This window comes from Taudactylus pleione, unplaced genomic scaffold (genome assembly GCF_031769625.1).
Source record: "Taudactylus pleione unplaced genomic scaffold, aTauple2 ptg000391l, whole genome shotgun sequence".
Taxonomy (NCBI): domain Eukaryota; kingdom Metazoa; phylum Chordata; class Amphibia; order Anura; family Myobatrachidae; genus Taudactylus; species Taudactylus pleione.
Window position 1 is genome coordinate 5,502,305 of NW_028284792.1, and position 22,055 is coordinate 5,524,359.

Below are 22,055 nucleotides of genomic sequence, written 5' to 3' on the forward strand. Positions count from 1 at the left end.
AAATACTTCCACCAACGCAAACTCCTACACCAGCCAACAATCAACTCCAACCAACGTAACCTCCAACATTAAAAAAACGCCACCTCGACTCGAGACGCCCCAAGCCATAAATAGTGTTTAGTTTCCCGCACAAATTAAGGAGGGATCATAGGAACGCACAATCAATGATGCGGCCGCAAAATAAGGACGCATGTATAAATACGTCACGAGCCAAAACAAACATTCTGGTGTATTTCTTGTTTGGAGCTCAGACATGGCTACAGACCAGGGAAACAATGGACAACAGTCTGGCGGTAAGTATTTCAGGCATTTTGACTCAATGATTAATTAGAAACATAATATTGTGCAAGTTGTGAAGTTGAGAATTCTCAAAATTGAAACAAATAGGTGAGGAGGATGACATGGAAGAGGCTGCTGGGCCCAGTATTCCGGGCAAAGCTGCCAAAAAGAAAAGGCAGCCACAATTCACAAGAAAGGAGATGGAGGTTTTGATTCAGAAGTGTGTGGACATCCTGCCACAGGCAGACAGGAATATGAGTTCAAGCAAGAAGTGGAGAATGTGGGAAGAGGTAGCCGTTGATGTCAATAGGGTGGGTGATTATGTCAGTCTAGCCCGGGATGTCAAACGGCGGTAAGTAAACACTTGACCAACCTAAAACCAAAAACAAAAATAAAATTAAAAATAATGGTTCCTTTTTCACCCACAGAGGGCAAGACTTCAAATATCGCCTGAAACAAAAAATGGCGGACAGGGCTAGGCATGCAAGGGGGACAGGTGGGGGTCCCACCCCTGTGTCATTGGAGTTGACTGATTTAGAAGAGCTGGCACAGGGGTGTGTGCAGGCTGTGGAGGTGTTTGGCGTGTCCAACATGGATACGGACATGCCAGACTTTGCGGCTCCTCATGTTGTCCGAGGTAAATATTGTGATGTCACCAACTCTGAAATGTTATTGTGCCAATATGTAGATTCTAATGTGACTCTTTTCTCATTTTTCCAACAGAGACACAGGCAGATGAGTCTGCTCCAGAGGGGAGCCTTGGCCGCAGAATGAACCAGTACATCCGGCTGAGGACCCTGCAGAAGCCAGTCCAGGGCAATCCCCCTCACAGGCAGTGTCCCTCCTCACAGAACTCAATTTTAAATCGGATTTCCATACGGAGATTCTGCAGAGGATGGACGCCAGTCTGGTACGGGTGGCTGAGGCCCTGGAGCAAAATGCTGCGGCCAACGTGACCATTGGTCAGGCCCTGGCGGAAAAACTTTTGTCCTCGAATGATGATGTTCGTCCATGTAAGATGACGTTTTGCCTCTTTCTGAGTTCCGTTTTTTTGGAGGGAAAAATCCGAACTCCACGTGCAAACTCGAACCTATCCGAGCCTGCACATCCCTAGTATATATATATATATATATATTTATACACACCATATATATCTATACATATACTGTATACATGTTTGTGTGTGTGTGGTGCACTAGAAACCCACAGTTTTATATTGACAATATTCACAAAGAAATCATGGCAAAAAAAACAATATATGGCGCATGATTCTGAACATACTAATGGATGCATGTATATTGAACTTACCAGCACTACAGTGTCACTCACAGCCAGTGCGCTTTTTCCTCGCAGGCTCGACTCGCACAGATACGACAGACAAACCCTCCCTGCCCCCAATTCATCTGACTCACAGTGTGGCTGTACAGACGCCCTGCCTATCCCTCAGTGGCCCCGGAGCCTGGAGAAGAGAGAGACTCGTGAGATGATGATGTCATCATCTCGCAAGACCACAGACCAGGAGCTCCGCAGCTGCTGCACCGTGCAGGTCTTGGAAGAAAACAAAGCTTCAGGTCATGAACATACTGGCCAAGGACTCATTCCGAGTCCCTCCCCTCCCGGCCCACTGCCCGCTGGGCGCCCGCACAGAGGTGTAATAAAAGTGATTGACATTGAAAAAAAAAAGTGGTACTGGTGTGCTCCGTGCCCCCTGGCATGCCCGGGCCCAGGTAATTAGTACCCGCTCCCTCCCCTCACGGCGCCCCTGGCCGTGCAATCGCCTGCCTTCCCAAATTTGCATACGCATGGAGCGAGCGAACGCATCTAGCGAGCGGGTCTTAATGAGGTCCTCAGAGCGGTTCCTGAGTCCCCTCATCAGCGTCATGTGACACATGTCCGTGATGCTGAGGAGGGAACCCAGGAGCAGCTCTGCCGGCCAGGACACATAAGGTATGGGGCTGGAGGGGGGGTACAGGACCGGACAGTCACAGGTGCCTTGTGGCTGTGGGGTATGGGGGTGGGAGGCTAGGGTAGGCACAGGCACTGTTTCCTTAGAGGGGGTCCCCAGAACTTAGTTGCCCCGGGCCCCAACAAGCTTTAATTCTGCCCTGGCTTTCACTATCTCCCTGAAATGCCTTTTCAAAAGTAGTAGTATGCCATTAAAGGATCCATAACCTTCCTGATTAAGCTGCACAACCACCTACATATTACATGTTACTAATCTATACCCCCATGGCTGGAGCTACAAGGCTTCTCCATGCTGCCATTGTTTCTGAGGCTACTGTATGTCTTAAATGCTTTTTTAGTTTACAATTTGTGGAATCTGATGCAGGAAGTGAGGTGAGAATTATGAGATTCACAGAGATTTGTGTCATCACGGCTCTGCTCGCCCGCTTCACTGCAGAAGTAGATGGGATGTGTTGTCTACTCTCTAATGATCCCCAAAATGTGTGAGTCTCCCAGACATTCCAGGAGAGAAGGCAAATAGGACTCTGCAATTGCTGCATATAGCAGACAGTGCAAATGCAGAGATCCAGGCACACTGCCACTGATAGACAGGGGTGGAACATAGCAATACTGGGCCCCATGGCAAAGGGGGAAGGGTCTGTTTATGCCCTTCCACAGTGCACATGCATCAGGCCTGTGTACTGTATGTACAGAAAAGAACCCTGTTCTGCTCCTTCAAGACAATAGTATGGGCCTCAGATGGGTGACCCAAAACTGCAGCAGGCTCTATCAATAGTCCTAAAGACTACGGGACTGATTCAGACCTGCTCGCAAGCGCTATGGCCGGGCAGTGCGAACGCGCCGCGTGCGCAAGCCATGGAGCGAGTGAGAAATTCACTCGCTCTGGGGCTCGCTACAAACGGGGCGGCTGTTGATGTTGATCGACAGCTTGCTCCGTTTTGTAGGCGGGGAGGGGGGGTGGCTGGACAAATGGAGGCGTTCCTGAAGGAATGCCAGTGATGTCAGTATTGAGCTTCCAGCTCTATTAGAGCCGGAAGCTCACTGGGGCTTGCGGCAGATGAGACCCTACAACAAGGGTCTCGTCGCAAGCTCGATGGTTGCGACCATCGCAACCATCACCTGGTCACTTGCAAAAGCTGTGGGTGGTTACGCACAGCTTAGCGAGCGGCCAGGAGGCCAGTTTTTTTGAAAAAGAGGCCGCCCTGATTCAGAGCGAGCGCTCACTTTTTGCGAGCGGCTCTGAATCAGGTCCTGGATACATACAAATGCTAAAGTCTTCCTCCAAAATTACTACCTCAAGTCACATATTATAATTTGTGAGGTGTTCCTGAGATATATTTCATAGATATGTCATTGTAAATGTTACTGTTAGTTGCCTTATGTAATGCAGCAAGTAAGCTATAGTGGTCCATTAAGTCTGATGGTAGCCATGGCAACATCAGTTATTTTCAAACTGGCCATGAGCTCAGATGCCTGATGGTGACTGATGGTGACGCATCTACCTGACTACTGAGGAGCTGCACTACTTGGCTAATTATCTTCATTTACTATATTTATCTATTTTTTCATTATTATATTACATTTTTATTATACAACTAATCAGTAATATTTATATATAATATATATTGGGGTATAGTGTATATATATATATTTATACATATATAATATATATATATATATATATATATATATATATATATATATATATATATATGTGTATAGATATATATATTACTAAAGGTTTCTACCTTTACCAACTATACAGCTTTTTTTATAATATATTTTTGCTAATATAATACTTTATTATTTAAGATTTAAACAATTTATTATACAGTGTAAATCAATTTAAAATATTGAGATTTACACTCTGTTGATTATACCTTTACTTCTCTATTTATTATTAGTTGTTACCTAAGCCTTTTTTTAACACCTGTCTTCTGTTTGGAGTTGTTCTCTGCTAGGTGTGAGGGAGGACAGTAGCAGAGAATTGGACAGTGGGTGAGTGCAATAAGCCAGTCACTATATACAGTATAGTAGGTTCTAGGGTTATAGGAAGAGTAGTAGAGGGGGTAATACATGTAAGGGACTACCTATTTACTAAGCCTTCGATGGAGATAAAGTGAACGGAGATAAAGTACCAGACAACCAGCTCCTAACTGTCATTTTTCAAACACATCCTGTGACAGGGCAGTTAGGAGCTGATTGGCTGGTACTTTATCTCTGTTCACCTTATCTCCATCCAAGGCATAGTAAATGACCCCATATATCACTGACTAGGGAAATATAGGGCCTGATTCTGAGATTTACACAATGCCGATATTTACGCAGATTGAACACAGAGGATTCACTCACAAAGTCAGTGACAGGAAGTCAGCGTTTGGGGGAGGTAACTGGGGGGGCTAGGCAACACAGGTGTGTCGGGAATGTTTCAACCCTGATTCATTGCCGTGCATAAATTATCAATTGCGATCTTCTCAGCATGAGAGATCCCTGCGTGTCAGGAGAGCCGCAGTGTATGAGGTAGGTCAGACAGGACTTACAAGCTGCTTGGTTGGCCAATTTGCATGAATGTTACCAATGTTTATGCTGTTGTACGTCATGGGATGGATATGAGAAGGCAGCAGCGGGCGTCCCTATGCTCAGCTAACCTCTGGAAGGCATTAACATATTATAGCAACTGCGACCCTTAAGAGATTGCAGTTGCGATTGCATTAGCCTAAATCTAGGAAGCAGGCCCATAGTGTGTAGATTTGGATGTAACATTGTTATAGATATACATCTAATATTTGTTACAAAAAAACATGCCACAGATGCTTTATGTTTGTTTAGGGAGGTTGTTTCTAGACAGATGATGACAGGTGGGTTTCTGGGTACCAGGGCACCCCCCTCCCCTCCCCCTGAGTGCGCCACTGGCATTATAAAAATAGCCAAACAATTATAGAGGACACATGATATAGACAGTCTTTAGCCCTCTCATTCTCATAATTACTGTAACACATAAATGAGGCTGGAGAATGTAGGATTTTGGGAGGAAAAGTCAATACAGATGTAGCCACGCTCATCTATCTCGCGATGCGAGTGGCATGGAGGTCGCGACTAGTGTGCAGCACTATGTGACCCTCATGTGCTAGGCGAACATGGTGCATTTCCGCAATAAAATATGAATTACAGGCGTACATTTATGGATGACAGATCACTTATCTAATCTTTCATTTATTAAGTATTCTGTATTACCATACATAAAATAGAATCATTTATCACCGCAGGACAGGCACAGAGATGATGGCAGCAAAGAGGAAGAGAGTGGACGTCGCTGGAGAGGAAGACAGCAGGATGTGCGCAGAGCTGCATCCAGCAAAGAGGAGAAGACTGGACGTCGGTGGAGAAGACCAAGGCCGACAGTTTACCACGCTAACACCGGAGGAGAAAGCGGCCTTTTATCGACTGCTGGGTACAGCTTATTGGTTTACCATTTATTAAGACCACAAACAACATGGCGGCCATGCTGCTGAATGCAGCATGCCCCCCGCTGTCTTTCAGTCGCTGCTGGCATCAGCAAGTGTGTGTTCACTTGCCTATGCCGGCACCCACACAGGGTCCCGCCGCTCACATTATTGCGTATACCCAGCTTTAGAGTGATGTTACTAATCACCGCTGTACAGATGGAGGAACCCCCCTCGTACCTGCACCACCTCACATCTCAGCTGGAGTGTCCAGCAATGGGGCTAGGGAAAGGTTTGTCCTTTTCCTGGCAATGTCGTCTGTACAAAAAGCGATCCCATGTGAGCGATGTGCCTACAGTACACAAGCATCAGGCCCTATAAATCATGGTGGCAGAGACGCCCATCCCAGCGCAATATGATTTCACCTTTATTATGATAAAATTCCCTTATAAAGTTTTGCCTAATATTCCACATTACTTCATTTATGGCATAAGGGATAATACTGTATGTGTAACTGGGTAGAAAAGTCAGTGTCTAATCCAATGAGATTCTGTCATTTTCTAATAGTATATAAATGAAAGCAAATGTCTGATTGGTTGCTATGGGCAACACCAACTCTTCTTCCCAGTTACCTGCAGAAATGTCTATATAAATATTGCCCACTATATCATATAGCATGTCACCATTACTGCTTCTCATTGCAGAGGAAGGCCGCACCAAGAGGTTACTCGCATCGGATAACTGCAAGGATGTGTCAGACAAGGTATTTATGTTACTGCTAATTATCCATTACTATTTCATTATATTCATACTCAGTAGTGTGTAATAGGTGGCAAATAGAACTGCTGAGGTATGTACATAGTACATACACACACGTTTTTCCATTCTGACTATCTTTCTATTCTAGTACCTGCTGGCCATGGCGTTGGTGTACTTCAAGAGAGCCGGGCTGACTGTGAGAGAATACACCTGGCTCAATTTCTACAGCGCACTGTAAGTATTTTACCTCAGCGATTAGTCCAGTGATTCCCAACCTCGGTCCTCAAGGCACACTAACAGACCAGGTTTTAGTGCTATCCATGCTTGTGCACAGATGGTTAAATCAAAATAACTGAGGTACTAATTAAGTCACCTGTGCTCAAGTACGGCTATCCTTAAAACCTGGACTGTTAGTGTGCATTGAGGACCGTGGTTGGGAATTCCTGGAATAATCAGATACAGCTGGAGATATATCCCCAAAGAACTTATTAGCCAAGTCATAGGTTATTTACCCACACAAATACTAGTTACTGTGTGTCCACATAATAAAGGAGACAGGGTCAAATGTAATAGGATGGGATCTTTCAAAGTGCAGATTTCTTGTTGATATATGCAGTTGGACTTAAAGCAGAAATGTATTAATAAAAACCTATTCCAGGTTGGTTTTGCCTTTTATAAAATTGGCGCTTTAAGTCCAGTGGTAAAATAAATAAAAAATCTGCACTTTTGACAAATTGCACACTTACATTTAGCCCAATGTGTTCAAATACTATATCCCACATTATACAGAAACTATGAGTGAGAAACTTTTCGGAACTTCTACATGATATTCAGTGCATTCTATAGATGGTGTACACCTGTATCTGGAAGTCTGTTACAGTTTTAAATTATAAAAATATGTGGTAGGTATAATTTATGTTATTATATTATATCTAAGACCTCTTCCCAGAAAATACTATTTATTTCTGATGGCGATCTAATGACCCCATTCTTTTTATAAGGGTCCAGCTAGAAACAAACATTTGCTGTAATAATTATATATTTCAGGCTTTACTTCCTGTTACTGCCATCCTGAGATGGCACTGATAGAAAATACATCATGTCGGACTGTTGGTAAATGAGACCAGGGGATAAATTTACTGAAGTGAGAATTTTTAGAAGTGAGTTTTAGAAGAGATGTTGCCCATAGCAACCAATCAGATTCTAGCTATTATCTTCTAGAAGGTGCTAGTTAAATGTTAAGTAGAATCTGGATGTTGCCCATAGCAACCAACTCTTCTAAAACTCACTTCTAAAAACTCTCACTTTAGTAAATTTACCCCCAGGTCTTTACCCTGTAATTAATACACCTTCTGTCTCTGCAACACCACAGTCTATACATAGCTTTGTATGTAACAAAGCAGGAGCTGTAAAATACATGGTAGATCCTCTTTAATAATGATACATAGAACATGTTGGTGACTATACGACACAAACCTTACTCCTCATGGTCTGTTTCTGTAGGTATCTTGCAACCCAGATGGAGGAGGATAACATGCTCTACCGCCGGTTGGAACGCCAGATTGTCCGCTGCATACCACTCGTGAAGTTCTGGAAGGTGAAGGACGCCCTGTGGCACAGAATGGAGTACAGAACATTTGTGACCCAGGAAGAACTGGACGAGGTGTGTAACATGGTACAATGAGTGTTGGAGATATGTGTGTACAGGTGCGGTGGTATAGGAGAGTTATGTACACACCAGCTCCGTTATCAACAATGATCATTACAATGTTTCATGGATCTGAGGGAAAACATTTCATTCCAGTGTAACAAAATGAAGTTCTGGAGCATTTAGGAATAAAATATTTATTGTGCTTTGTGCAGGTTATGGATTCTCTGCATCAGCTGCAACATCATTGAAACATTAAAAAACATGTGTTCAGTCTTTACAGAGTCTGCTAGTTACAATATGCTAATACCCAAATTCATCTGAGGTAGGGATGAGCGGGTTCGGTTCCCTGAGAACCAAACCCACCCGAACTTCGGGGATCCGGGGCGATCCGAGCCCAAGCTCGGATCTCCCTGTCTGCCCCGGATCCCTCTCCCGAGGCAAAACCTCGAGATCTGCTGTCGGATCTCGAGGTTTTGCCTCGAGCGGCCATTTAAAAAAAAATGCCTTTGCCTTTAATGGGCAAAGTGCTGATTGGCTGACAGAGCCGTCTGTCACGGCTCTCAGCCAATCAGCATTATGGTGCTCATTTGCATGTAGCACGGACTCGTGAGATCCGTGCTACATGCATCTGTGTGACTGACAGTGACACAGAGCACAGATGGGTCAGTGAAACCCGTCTGTGCTGCTGTGTATTTCAATGACACAGATGCACGCACGGACCAGGAGATCCGTGCTACTTGCATCTGTGTCATTGACACAGAGCACTGACGGGTCCGTGGTAAAAAAATGGCGTGCACCCCCCCAAAAAAAGAGCAACCAGCCCCGGGCATTAGTGACCCAGTGCTGGGTGTGCTTAAATACAGGGGACAAATGACGTAGGGGTCCCCTGTACTTAAGCACAACCAGCACCGGGCTAGTCAGAACCAGCGCTGGTTGCCAAAATACGGGGGACAAATGACGTAAGGGTCCCCCGTATTCTGCGCAACCAGCTCTGGGCTCTGATCCGGTCCTGGTTCTGGAAATACAGGGGAAAAAAATTAGTAGGGTTCCCCTGTATGTTCCAGAACCAGCACTGGACTTTTTCTAGCGGGGGGCTGATGCCACAGCCAGGGGAGCCCTTTCACCGGGCCCCCCAGCCGCAGCATCAGCCCTGACCGCTAGTCAGCCCAGGCCGGGGATCCCTGGAGAGCTGGGGACCCCCCCAATAAAGGGGTCACCCTCTCCAGGGCACCCCAGGCCCAGGCTGATAGCCCGGGGCTATCCCCGCCACCCCTGGTGGTGGTGGGTGGCGGGTTGATTGTGTGGTGTGGTGTCAATAAAGAATATCAAACATTGTCTTTACAAGTAGAACTGCAAGTCCCAGCTAGCCTGCCCCGCATGCTGGTACTTGGAGAACCACAAGTACCAGCACGCAGGGCATTAAGGGCCCACTAGTACCTGTAGTTCACCTGTAAAAAAATGTTTAAAAAAAACACAGGACAAACACAGTGTGACAGTATAAGTTTATTAAACATACATACACACACACACATGTACACATACTCACCTATGTAACCTGTAGCATCGGTCCACTTGGCACCTGTGAAAAAAAACATACTGATTACTTCCTCCCACTCCCGCATCCGAGATTTTGCCCGTGCTGCTCCCTACCTTTGGAATGCTCTCCCTCTCCCTATCAGACTCTCCACCTCTCTACAAATCTTCAAACGGGCTCTCAAGACCCACTACTTCATCAAGGCCTTCCAGCACTCCTCCTAACCCACCTCATGCTCTTTCCTTCCTATCTTCCCCTTCTGTGTCACGCCTGTCTGTCTGCCCCTCCCCTTAGAATGTAAGCTCTCATGAGCAGGGACCTCTTCCCTCATGTGCTTCTCTTTACATTTTCTTCTACTCTCTACTCCCCATTAGGGCACCTAACACGGGACCGCCAACTCCCGGCAGCTTATTGTGAGTGCTTTAATCACTATTTCAGCAATGTATATAAGTTGTGTCCCTGTCCTGCACTGTAATGTACTGTAAGTTACTTGTTTCTTGTTCACTTATTAGTTCTATGTACTATGTAAGGCGCTGCGGAACACTTGTGGCGCCATATAAATAAAGGATATTAATAATAATAATAATACTCACCATCTCCTATGCGAGGTTCTGTCCTCTTCGTTCCAAAGTAGGCATCCCCAGACTTGGCAAAAAAAAAAACGAAAACGCGATCCACGAACTTAGTACCGTTCTATAGAACGGTACTTCCCGAATGAGAGCTTAGCGGCGGGGTATCACCATGGAAACCCCGCTGCTAAGCGTTCATTGGCTGAGAGAGGTCATCTCCCGTCTCTCAGCCAATGAACGGCTCCCTCCATTGTAGTAAATGGTGGGAGCCGCAAGGTTATTAAAGTTTACCCTGCGGTTATCAGCCTGGGCCTGGGGTGCCCTGGAGAGGGTGACCCCTTTATTGGGGGGGTCCCCAGCTCTCCAGGGATCCCCGGCCTGGGCTGACTAGCGGTCAGGGCTGATGCTGCGGCTTGGGGGCCCGGTGAAAGGGCTCCCCTGGCTGTGGCATCAGCCCCCCGCTAGAAAAAGTCCAGTGCTGGTCCTGGAACATACAGGGGAACCCTACTAATTTTTTTCCCCTGTATTTCCAGAACCAGGACCGGATCAGAGCCCAGAGCTGGTTGCGCAGAATACAGGGAACCCCTACGTCGTTTGTCCCCCGTATTTTGGCAACCAGTGCTGGTTCTGACTAGCCCGGTGCTTGTTGTGCTTAAGTACAGGGGACCCCTACGTCGTTTGTCCCCTGTATTTAAGCACACCCAGCATTGGGTTACTAATGCCCGGGGCTGGTTGCTCTTTTTTGGGGGGGTGCACGCAATTTTTTTCTTTTTTTACACAGGTTTTTTTTTTTTTTTTACCACAGCAGCACAGACGGGTCTCACGGACCTGTCATTGCTCTGTGCCAATCACACAGATGCATGTAGCACGGATCTCCCGGGTTCGTGCTACATGCAAATGGGCACCATAACGCTGATTGGCTTCCTGTCTGCCACTGCAGTGCCACTCCTAGATGGGCCACGTGTTTGTGCCGCCCACTTGTGTCGCTTAGCATAGTCATCCAGCTACCTCGGTGCAACCTTTTGGCCTAAAAACAATATTGTGAGGTGTGAGGTGTTCAGAATAGAGTGGAAATTAGTGGAAATTAATGTTATTGGGGTTATTAATAGCGTAGGAACAAAAAAAGGCCCATTTTATGTGATTTTAGCGTTTTTTTTTATTTTTTAAGAAAAAATCCAGATCCAAAACACAAAACCCAGAACCCAAAACACGGAAGGGTGGTTTTGGCAAAACCAATCCAGATCCAAAACACGAAGAAAGATACAGATCCAAAACCAAAACATAAAACACGAAAAGTGGCCGGTGCATACCCCTAATCTGAGGATGGGAAAGCCATTTATATGGCCATTACTCTACCCACAGGGTATTCAGAGTCCGCACAAGAGCTGAAACAGAATCCCACTTATAGATAGGCTGTGCTTCCTTGTGATATACTAATCAATGTAAGGTGGGGAATTTTCTGCATGTGAACTTGACAACACAGTGGAACACTGCTGGGGATATGAGTTTGATTCCTGACCAGCCCTATATCTATGCAGAGTTTGTATGTTCTTCAGATGCTTGCATGGGTTCCCTCCAGGTACTTGTGTTACCTCCTACACTCCAAAAAAGTATTGCAGGGGTATTCAATATGGAGCGAAAAGTCAGTTTTTGCGATCATTTCGCACCGATGACGTCATTTTCATTAGGTTTTGGTTTTACACCGTATTTAATTTCAAATACTTTTTGCAGGTTCGAAAAGTCTTTGAAAAAAAACGGGGATAACTTTTCACCACTGAATAGGTGGCGAAAAAAAGTGCAGAATTGGGGTTTAGGGGTGCAGGCTTAAAAAAAATAGCCTGCATCCCTGGGAATGTCATTTTAAATTAAAAAAAAAAGTAAAAAAAAAAAATAGGGACACACCAAGAAAATTATTGAATAGTTAGGGTGAAAAACAAAATGGAAAAAAAGGGTTTAAAAATAAGGAAATAGGTTCAGGGCTATTCTGCAAGTATGCGGCAGGTGTTTTCTAGAATAGATTATTAGAGGCAGGTGCATATTTGCAGAATTTTTAAATAAAGACTTTAGGGACTTAAAAATATGCTAGTACCCATTTTCATGTACCCCAAATTTGATGGGACCACTTAGAAAAACTAAAAAAAATAACCTAAGTGCTCTTCTGCATCACTTCTTCAATGTCGGGAAAAAAACACCTGCAGCCGCTATTTAAAACCCGACTTTCATTTGCAGGCTAAAACGGGGATACCCATAGTGATCCCCCAATTTTTTACAGCTTTAGGGGGGTCTTACAATTTATTCCAGGAAAATTTCGTATTTTTTCGCAGATCCCACTTCGCAGGTTCCCGTTTTCGTAGCTTTGATATATAATACGGGGATAAAGCGGGCGCTCGCCCGATACTTTATCCCTGGAAAATCTCCGATGTGGAGTGAAAAGTCCAGCACAGATTTTTCGCTCCCATATTGAATACCCCTATTGGTAGTGTAATTGGCCGCCGACTCTGTATGCTCCGATGGGACAGGGATGATGTGAATGACAAATACCCTCTGTACAGCGCAGCGTAATTAGGGGCACTATATAAATACATGAAGATTATAACTTATAAGAAAGTCAGTAAAACAATGAACCTCTACCCAACATTGAGTAACATTAAACAAAATAAAGCTGCACCTCTGTAGATGGGGATCTCTCCCAGGGACCCATTTATTATCTGGTTTTAATTATAATTTATTTTAATGGCAATAAGAAATGATGTCCCTGGATGCATTAAAATACACATGCAGGGACATGGGCTCTGGTGGGAGTCTGTTCATATGATGTGTAAAAGTAAAGTGATTGCAGATGGAACCTTCTCCTTATAACTTTTTCTGAAAAGGATTTATTTATTTTTTTCCAGGGAATATCCCGCAAATATTCTTTGATAAATAGTCTCCTTATTATTTGCCAGCATCATGCTCTGAATGTCTATAGGGTAAAGCATTGTCTCACAGGGCTGGACATATTGTCACTGGGGAATAGGTCACACGTGTGTCAGTGAGGTTACATGTAAAAGGGAACATTTTCCTTATTATACATGGTAACAATTTCCCAGCATTTCCCTATGGCCAATAGGAACTATTGTAGAGCACTGGTGCTGACCTTTTCTAGCTGATAATTCAGGTGTCACATTGCTCTGCAAAAGATGGTGCTTTATCACCCAGGCATAGATTATCAGTATTGTCAGCATATTTAAGCAAAACTTTTTGTCGCACGAGATGGGGAATTATTTGCGCGGAGAGAGTTTAGCAGTGTTACTGATGTCTGTGATGGGTGCGGTATGGTGGTATGATATGTTTACCCATAGCAACCAACCAGATTCTACTTAACATTTATCTAGCATCTTCTAGAAAATAATAGCTAGAATCTGATTGGTTGCTATGGACAACATCTTCACTTCTAAAAACCTGTACTTTAGTAATATACCCCATAATGTTGACATAAATCATGTCAACACAAGAACATCAACATGGTCATAATGTCAATGTTGACAACATTCATCATACAGGCACTTTTGAAATGTTAAAAAAGATGTGAAAGCGCAATGAGATATAACAATTAAATAATAGATAATTTAATAATAAGGATGTGATGTATGGAAAATTGGTAAAAAATAGTACTATATCACAAAGAATTAATAAAAACACAGAATATACAATGAAAAGACACTAATAGCATCAAATATATACATAGATAGAATACACATGAAATACTGATTGTACAGATGAGTAGTTGGTAATGATTGTATTTCTGTCTGTGAGACAGAATGAAGTAATTAACCCAATTAATAAAATAGAACCAATGGAAATATTCTTATGGGACAAAATGAAATAATAGTCTCGGATGATATAGAAAAAGACAATAAGAAGGCTCCTGTAAAAGGTAAATTAGCGTTGGAATTGTGCACAATACAGGCTAACCTTAGAGATGTGGCTCCCGGTTAGACTTCACTGAAACACAGAGGGCAGTGTCCGGAATGCCTCTCTGGTATATATCTCACCGACCAAGGAATGATCCGGCCTCCTACCAATGTAGGGGAATGAATGTTGAGTACGGTGGCAGGGAAAGTTGGATGCGGAGTAACCGCTGGTGTGAGGCCGCTATGAAAAGATCTCTGCCCGTCCTGTGAGCGGCAATGGCTATTCGTAGCTTCTGCTGTCGGCTGTCGGGACTCCGTGTGCAGGAGAACCAGGGGGTCAATGCGACCAGTCTCAGCTGATGAACGGCCGTGATGGAAAAGGGCCGTGCTGACACACTCCGACCTCCGTCAGATGGTTGGATCGGGATAGTTCAAAGTCACCATATGAATGCTCTCATAGATGCCGTATGGTACTGTGTAGGTGGTCGTGTGGAATTAATAAATGGGTGTGGAACAGAAGTGGTCTAACGCGTTTCTCAGCCTTTAAACGTCCGGCCGTTTCCTCAGAGACAATGATGAAATGTTGTCATTTTTAGAATGTTGACATATCGTTCCTGGTGGCCTAATGGTCACTTACCTGCTCCTGGCTGCAGTGGCTCTCATTGCGGTTTCCTAGTCCCGGGCTGTCATGTGACTGTCACTTCCGGGTCAGACCTACTATGCTCCAATATTCTGGTGAATATTTCTCCCCAAACCCTTCCCTAGTGCCTAACCCTAATCTACCCCATTGTCTAACCCTAACCTTCCCCTAGTGCCTAACCCTAACCTTCCCATCCACAGCCTAACTGTTGACAGATTAACAATGTCGGCATAATAACTGTTGCCATTGTGGTGTTTACTTTCAGAATGTTGACATTGTAAATGTAGACCTGCATTGACTACATCCCATCTATGACATATGCTATATCTCAGGCTCTGGTATAGGCAGAGTTATTTTTTGCATGTCTTTTATCATAGTAACACTAATTAGGCAGCCAACTCTGCATAAACCCCTGACAATATCCGGGCAGTCAGGAGCCCAAAACACAGATTCTAGGGCCCCATAAGATATATATCTTTTTTCTAGAGCATCTAACAGACTGTGAGCTGATTATGACCTCAAAATCACTTGTGTGGCCCCCATCTAAATTATAGTTTTTTTTATACTAGGTGATGAGAGACGATCGTCATCCTGCATGGACGAGAGAGAGAAAATTCCACCATGGCTGTGCGATAAGAGAATATCCTGGGCATCCAATCCTAGCTTGTCATCGATGTGACCCTCCTCCACAGCCCAGATTCCCCTCCTGCTCACTGCTCTAGAGCTGCTACATCCAGAGGAGGAATATAATATCTTGAGAGCAACACGAGGAGATGTAGAGGGTGACAGGGAGAAGCAGAGGGTGATGTGGAAAGGTAAAGGGTGGCAGGGGAGGGAGAAGAAAAGGGTGGCAGGGAGAGGCATTGGGTGGCAAGGAGATGTAAAGTATGACTGGGATAGGCAGAGGGTGGCAGGGCTAATAGTGGGTGGATGGGAGAGGCAGCGGGTGTCTGGTTTTGACTGGGGAGGAAGTGGGTGGCAAGGGGAGGCAGAGGGTGACAGAGAGAGGCAGAAAGTCTCAGTAAGTGGCAGTGAGTGGCAGGGGGTGACTGGGGAGACAGAAAGTGGCAGGGAGAGGCTATGGGTGACAAGGAGAGGCAGTGGGGGGCAGAAGGAGGGGGGACAGGGAGAACTAGAGTATGATAGGGAGAAGAAAAGGGTGGCAGGGAGAGTCAGAGAGTGGCAGGGAGAGACAGTGGGTGGCAGAGAGAGGTAGAGGATGACAGGGAGAGGCAGTGGATAGAAGGGGTAGTAGTTTGTGAAATGGAGTGGCAGTCAGTGACATGGAGAGGCAGTGGGTAGCAGGGAAAGGCAGTGAGTGACAGGGACAGTTAAAGGGAGAGGTAGAGGGTGATGGAGACAGTGGGTGACAGGGAGAGGAAGTGAGTGACAGGGATAGGAAGTGAGTGACAGGGAGAGGCAGAGGGTGAAAGGGAGAGGAAGTGGGTGACATGGAGAGGCAGAGGGTCATAGGGAGATGTAGAGAGTGACAGGAAGAGGAAGTGGGTGATGGGGATAGGCAGAGGGTGATGTAAGAGGCATTATCATTGGGTGATAATGAGTGGTAGAGGGTGACAGTGAGAGGAAGAGGGTGGCAGTGGATGCCTGGAGAGGCAGAGGGTGGCAGGGCTAGGTAGTGGGAGATGGGAGAGGCATTGGGTGTCATGTGATGACTGGGGAGGCAGAGGGTGGTAGGGGGAGGCAGTGGGTGACAGTGATTGGCAGAGGGTGTCAGTGAATGGCAGTTGATGTTAGGTGGTGACTGGGGAGACAGTATGTGGCAGGGGTGGCTGTGTGTGACAGGGAGAGGCAGTGGGGGAAGAGTGAGGTAGCAGTTGGCAGGGTAAGGGGCACAGGTAGAGACAGTGGGTGACAGTGAGAGGCAGTGTGTGCAAGGTGGTGACTGGGGAGATAGTAGGTGGCAGGGGTGGCTGTGTGTGACAGGGAGAGGTGGCAGGGAGAGGGTCACAGGGAATGTCAGTGGGTGACAGGGAGAGGAAGAGGGTGGCAAGGAAAGTCAGAGAATGGCAGGGAGATGTAGAGAATTATAGGGAGAGGCAGTGGATGGCAGGGAGATGCTGAGGATGACAGGAATGGGTAGAGGGTGACAGAGAGAGACTGTAGGTGGCAGGGAGAGGGTGACAGGGAATGTCAGTGGGTGACAGGGAGAGGAAGAGGGTGGCAGGAAGAGACAAAAAGTGGCAAGGAGAGGCAGTGAGTGGTAGGGAAAGGTAGAGGGTGACAGGGAGAAGAGGTGGGTGGGAGGAGGAAGCAGTGGGTGGTTACTATATATTTGTTGTCTTGTGTGTCTCGTTACCCCTTGTCTATCCTACTCGGGGACTAGCTACTTGTCGTTGTTGGCAGCGGAAGTCTGGAGGGATTTGGGATTTTTTGCCTGAACTGACGGACTTAATTCGGCTAATTGGCAATAATAATTAGAATTCTTATGTCCCTCTGCAGGTTTTTGGTTTTACCTCCAGCCGAGTTTACTTGTGTTATCCTTGCTTTTCTCTCATACCCACCCCTCCCCCACTCTCCTACTCTTTTCTATTCCCACCTTATTCATAGTTTACCCTCATGTGTCTTTATGTTGCTTCTAATTGGCACTGAAGCTTGTCTTGATTCGGTTTGGCATTTATTTTTCTTTTTGGCAGAACCTCCTTTTAGTTAAGTTTTCAATTTTAAAATGATTTAGGCCCCTATTTACTACAATCTGCGTTTAAATTGCTGTTGTGTGATATTTTCGACTAAATCTGCATTTTGAATTTAGATAATATCACATGGATGTACTAACATCTGCATGCAGGGACAAAGCTTGCGATAAAGATCTGCCCCTGTGAATCCCGTCTGAAGAATACTTCTCTTTGTATTTTTTCAGAAAAAATACAGCGAGAATGTGTCTGCGCATGCGGCGCCCCTGGATACCGCTACCGCCCTTGACCCCCACTCTGCGATCTCCTGCATAAATAACTAATTAAATAATAATAAATAACTAACAAATTATTCTGCCAAATTTATGTCTCCGAGTCTTTATTTATATTATGGATTACTGTTGAATGCTTTATAATTATATGGTGTATGCACAGGACACCCCTCAGACGATTGAAGGTTTATAAGAATTCAGGTGGCAAAACAGAATGTCATGTGAGAGGACTAGACCCTTGTCTGCTCATAGTGGGGTCTCGGGAACAATGCAGAATAACTGCTAATGTGTCATTTTAATGACAGATCCCATATCATAGCTATTTTGGGCAGAGAGATTTTCCAATGAAGCACCTAATAATTTTGCTTTGGAAAATGTGTTTGATAGGCATAGATTGGATATAGAATCTGTCCCCAGGTCTGCAGTAAGATTGTATAAACAGTCTGATCTGGAGTCCCATCTCCCCTTAGGATTGGACAAGTGTGTGCCCATCTTTAGAAGCTGTCATTACACTTCATTATACCACTCTAGCTATCTCGCTATAATGCAGGATGGCCAACCCTGATATTTTTAATGCCATGATATTAATGCAGCTCTTGTGCAGTTGCAATCAAAACCAGGTCTGAGGGCTATAGCTGCTGCTCTGAGATTCTCTGAGAGACTGAGAGATCCTGTCAGAAGACACCAAGAAGTTCTTTTGGTAGCCTCTCTCATGCTCTCAGAGAAGCTCAGGACAGAGTAATACAAATGCAAGAAAGAGCTCAGATGGGAAAAGCCAGTGGGCAGATGAGAAAAATAGATCACTGCTGCAGAATCTATCTGTGCGATATATCATGTGCTATATCAACTACAATATCGCAGTATAAAGGGTGAAAATATCGTGAAGTGTAAAATATCAGCTAATGATGCTCATCCCTACTATAATGAAGATTGTATATCATAGTCCTGTCTTAGTGGGGAATTCAATTCACCGTGATATGTGCAGAATGCCTCAGGTGAAAGTACTCTGCAACTGTTATGTTTGGTCATTTCTCCATGCACCCCATATAAATGCGCTAGAAAATGAGTAAGGATTGCCTTCTATAGTAAGATGTAATGTGCACAGCCAGACACTGTGGTGATGACTTGGATTACACACTTAGAAAGCAGCATAGCCTAGTAGATTTACACCTAATATCCATATCAGATTACAAAATGGCTCCCTGACAATTCATCAGCTGAAGAAGCCATTTTCTTTACATCATGTCAGATCAAATATCCACAACAGTATAAATTATTTTTCTAATCAAGCACATAATAATTATATTTTATTATGTTACCTCAGCAATCCTGTGTCTTATTCCAAACAGTTCATTTTTGACGATCCTTAGAGAATAATTCCCATTGTGGGAGCCTCCATTCATAATGTTGGCTCAGTAATACATTTTCGGGGCACATCCCCAGACATATTATGATGAGTGGAAGTGATCTTGACAAGGAACAGAAGATTGTATTTCTCCTCACAGAAGGCCCCAGATTGTTCATTCCATGCAACCTCCTCAGAGCTTGGCTGCGGTACTCCACAATTCCTTGCCACCATACAACTTTTCCAAATACTTCATACTAACAAATTTATAAAGATACATATATACTGTATATATTTATATATATATATATATATATATATTATATATATATATATATATATATATATATACACACAATGCGGATGGCACTCCCACTAATAGTCAAAGAATCCGGGTGCCCTCTGGAGATAACCAGGAACCGGCAACCACATGTACAAACACTTTCAGCGGCACTCCATAAAAAAATCACAGAAGTAGGTAGTTTACATCAACGTTTCGATGCTTTAATGCATCGTTTTCAAGATCTTGAAAACAATGCATTAGAGCATCGAAACGTTTATGTAAACTACCTGCTTCTGTGATTTTTTATGGAGTGCCGCTGAAAGTGTTTGTATATATATATATATATATATATATATATATATATATTTTTTTTTTATGAATGTGTTTTTATATTATACTAAAATGTATTCGAAAGCCAAGATAATGATAAAGTCTAGTGTCTCACAATCATTAGTTTGCCACTTGTAAATGCAATGTATTTACAGTATATCTAGGGAATGGTACATTTTTACTGGCCTATTATTGTTTGTTATTGACAGATGGACATTTTGCAGCATTTTTACTGACTGTCAGTAAATTTAGTGATAGGTGGTCACCAGGCTAGTAATACACAATCATGAATGAACCTGGGGAAGCTCGACATGGCCTAAACGTCAAATGCTGCTCATATACTTGGTTTTCAGAGGAGCAGCTTTGTCATGTTTGCTATCTGCAATATAATAAGGACTACAATACCATGACCGCAAAACAGTTGCTTTAGTACATTCATTAATACACACAAATGCAAAAGGTATTGTTAGGATGTCTGCTAAATAGGGCTGTAATTTGCTACAAGCAAAGGACAAAAATACTATCATTATAGAAATGCCAACTTTTTTTTATACAAAATCAGGACAAATAAACCCACCCCTGATTTGCCGTACCCAGTCAAAGTAGAGCATCCATTCCTGCAAAGCCAACGCCCTCTGTAGATATGTGACAGATACAGTATAAATGGAATAAGAAATATTAAAGATTGGTCAATATGAGAGACTGCTGCTGCTGCTCACATGGTACCCCGCCACCTCCTCTCCCTATAGAGCACGCAACATAAATTATATTATTTTTTTCACTGAGGCGTGGCCATGCCTACTGCCATTAGACCACGCCCTCAAAAATAACCAGGGCCCGGCAATACTCACTATGCCCTGGTTAGAGTGCCAGTGGTGTCATGAGGAGGGTGCGGGCCACACCAGGGTGTAATCCTCGGAGGGGGTCACACCAAAATGCCGGCTTCTCCTCAGTGACAGGAGCCGAGTGCTGCAGTGTCACATTCTCTTGCAGCACCGGGCTCCTGCCACAGAGGAGGGGCTGACAGTGCAAGCACAGGTCTCGGGGGCAGTGCAGCATCTCTGGGGATGCTGGGCACACCCCTGGAGTGATGCAATCTAGATATCCTGATAGGCCATGCCCCTTTGTTGCCCGATGTCCAAGCAGTAGCCGCGGCACTTCATAAGCCAGCCGCGGGCACCACTCTGTCAGTGACCTGACTGAGACAGCGTGCAGCGATAGTGCTGTACACTGTCTCCTCATCCTGCAGCATCTGACAGATTCAGGCTGCCTGCTGTCAGTGCTGTGTCACAGGGTCAGCGCCAGCGCTGACATAATGTGCTGCCCGGCCACAGTGCTTGGTTTCACTTGTAGGTGAAAGCAAGCCAATCACATGCCCACTAGCTAACTATACTTCCCCTTTTGCTCCTCCTCTCTTCCTCAAAAAGACGAGGAGCAGGGAATGGATGCCACCCTGGCTGAGAGCCTGGGAGTGGGACCGTCACATAGCGCTGCCTGCATTATATACATATATATATATTAGAGGTGAATGGGTTCGGAATTCTGAAATCCGAACCCCCCCGAGACCCCCTGATCCGAGGCCGATCCGAGTCAGGCTCGACTTTACCCGCCTGACTCGGATCTGAAGTCGAGGCAAAACGTCATCATCCTGCCTTCCGGGTAACGCCAGTTTTGGATTCTATATAAGGTACCCGCGTCTGCGCCATTTTCTCACTCGGCTGTAGACAGTGAAGAGGAAGGGTGGGAGTTAGGGCTGGCTGGGCTGTGTAGTGTAGTGCAGTGTAGTGTTGTGCTGTGCTGTGCTGCTGTTGTCCATAGGGACTGTGTCCACTCCTCCAAAGTCCATAGAAACTGGCTGTGTTGTGCTGTGCTGCTGTTGTCCATAGGGGCTGTGTCCACTCCTCCAAAGTCCATAGGGGCTGGCTGTGTGGTGCTGTGCTCCTGTTGTCCATAGAGGCTGTGTCCACTCCTCCAAAGTCCATAGGGGCTGGCTGTGTTGTGCTGTGCTGCTGTTGTCCATAGGGGCTGTGTCCACTCCTCCAAAGTCCATAGGGGCTGGCTGGGCTGTGTTGTGCAGTCAGTTGTCCATAGGGGCTGTGTCCACTCCAAAGTCCTGTGCGGGTCCCAGTCCTAAAGGGGTGCTGTAGTGTTGTCCAGGGACTGCTCTGTCCACCAGGGGTGCTCCCCCCAAGTGCAAAAAAGAAAACTTTTTCTGTGTTTGTGAATTGTGTGCGCAGTAGCCGCATGTGCATCAACAAAGTAGCACCAATCGTGCGCCTGTGTCATAAGTAAAGGGGCAGCTGGCTCATCCGTTAAAGGGTGCTGTAAACCCCAAAGTGCTCTCCAAATAATATATTTCTTTTGTCTGTGTTTGTGAATTGTGTGCGCAGTAGCCACACGTGCATCAGCAAAGTAGCGCCAAGCGTGCGCCTGTGTCATAA

General features: G+C 45.0%; 1 protein-coding gene across 1 annotated transcript; it reads left to right on the forward strand.

The window, feature by feature from the left end:
- The first annotated feature begins 6,403 nt into the window (after positions 1-6,403).
- Positions 6,404-15,455, forward strand: LOC148507544 (speedy protein 1-A-like). Its single transcript, XM_088445884.1, has 4 exons — positions 6,404-6,450; positions 6,595-6,680; positions 7,950-8,109; positions 15,303-15,455. The coding sequence occupies exons 2-4, from the start codon at positions 6,607-6,609 to the stop codon at positions 15,453-15,455; spliced, it is 387 nt and encodes a 128-aa protein (XP_088302010.1). The 5' UTR covers positions 6,404-6,450; positions 6,595-6,606.
- Positions 15,456-22,055: the final 6,600 nt, after the last annotated feature.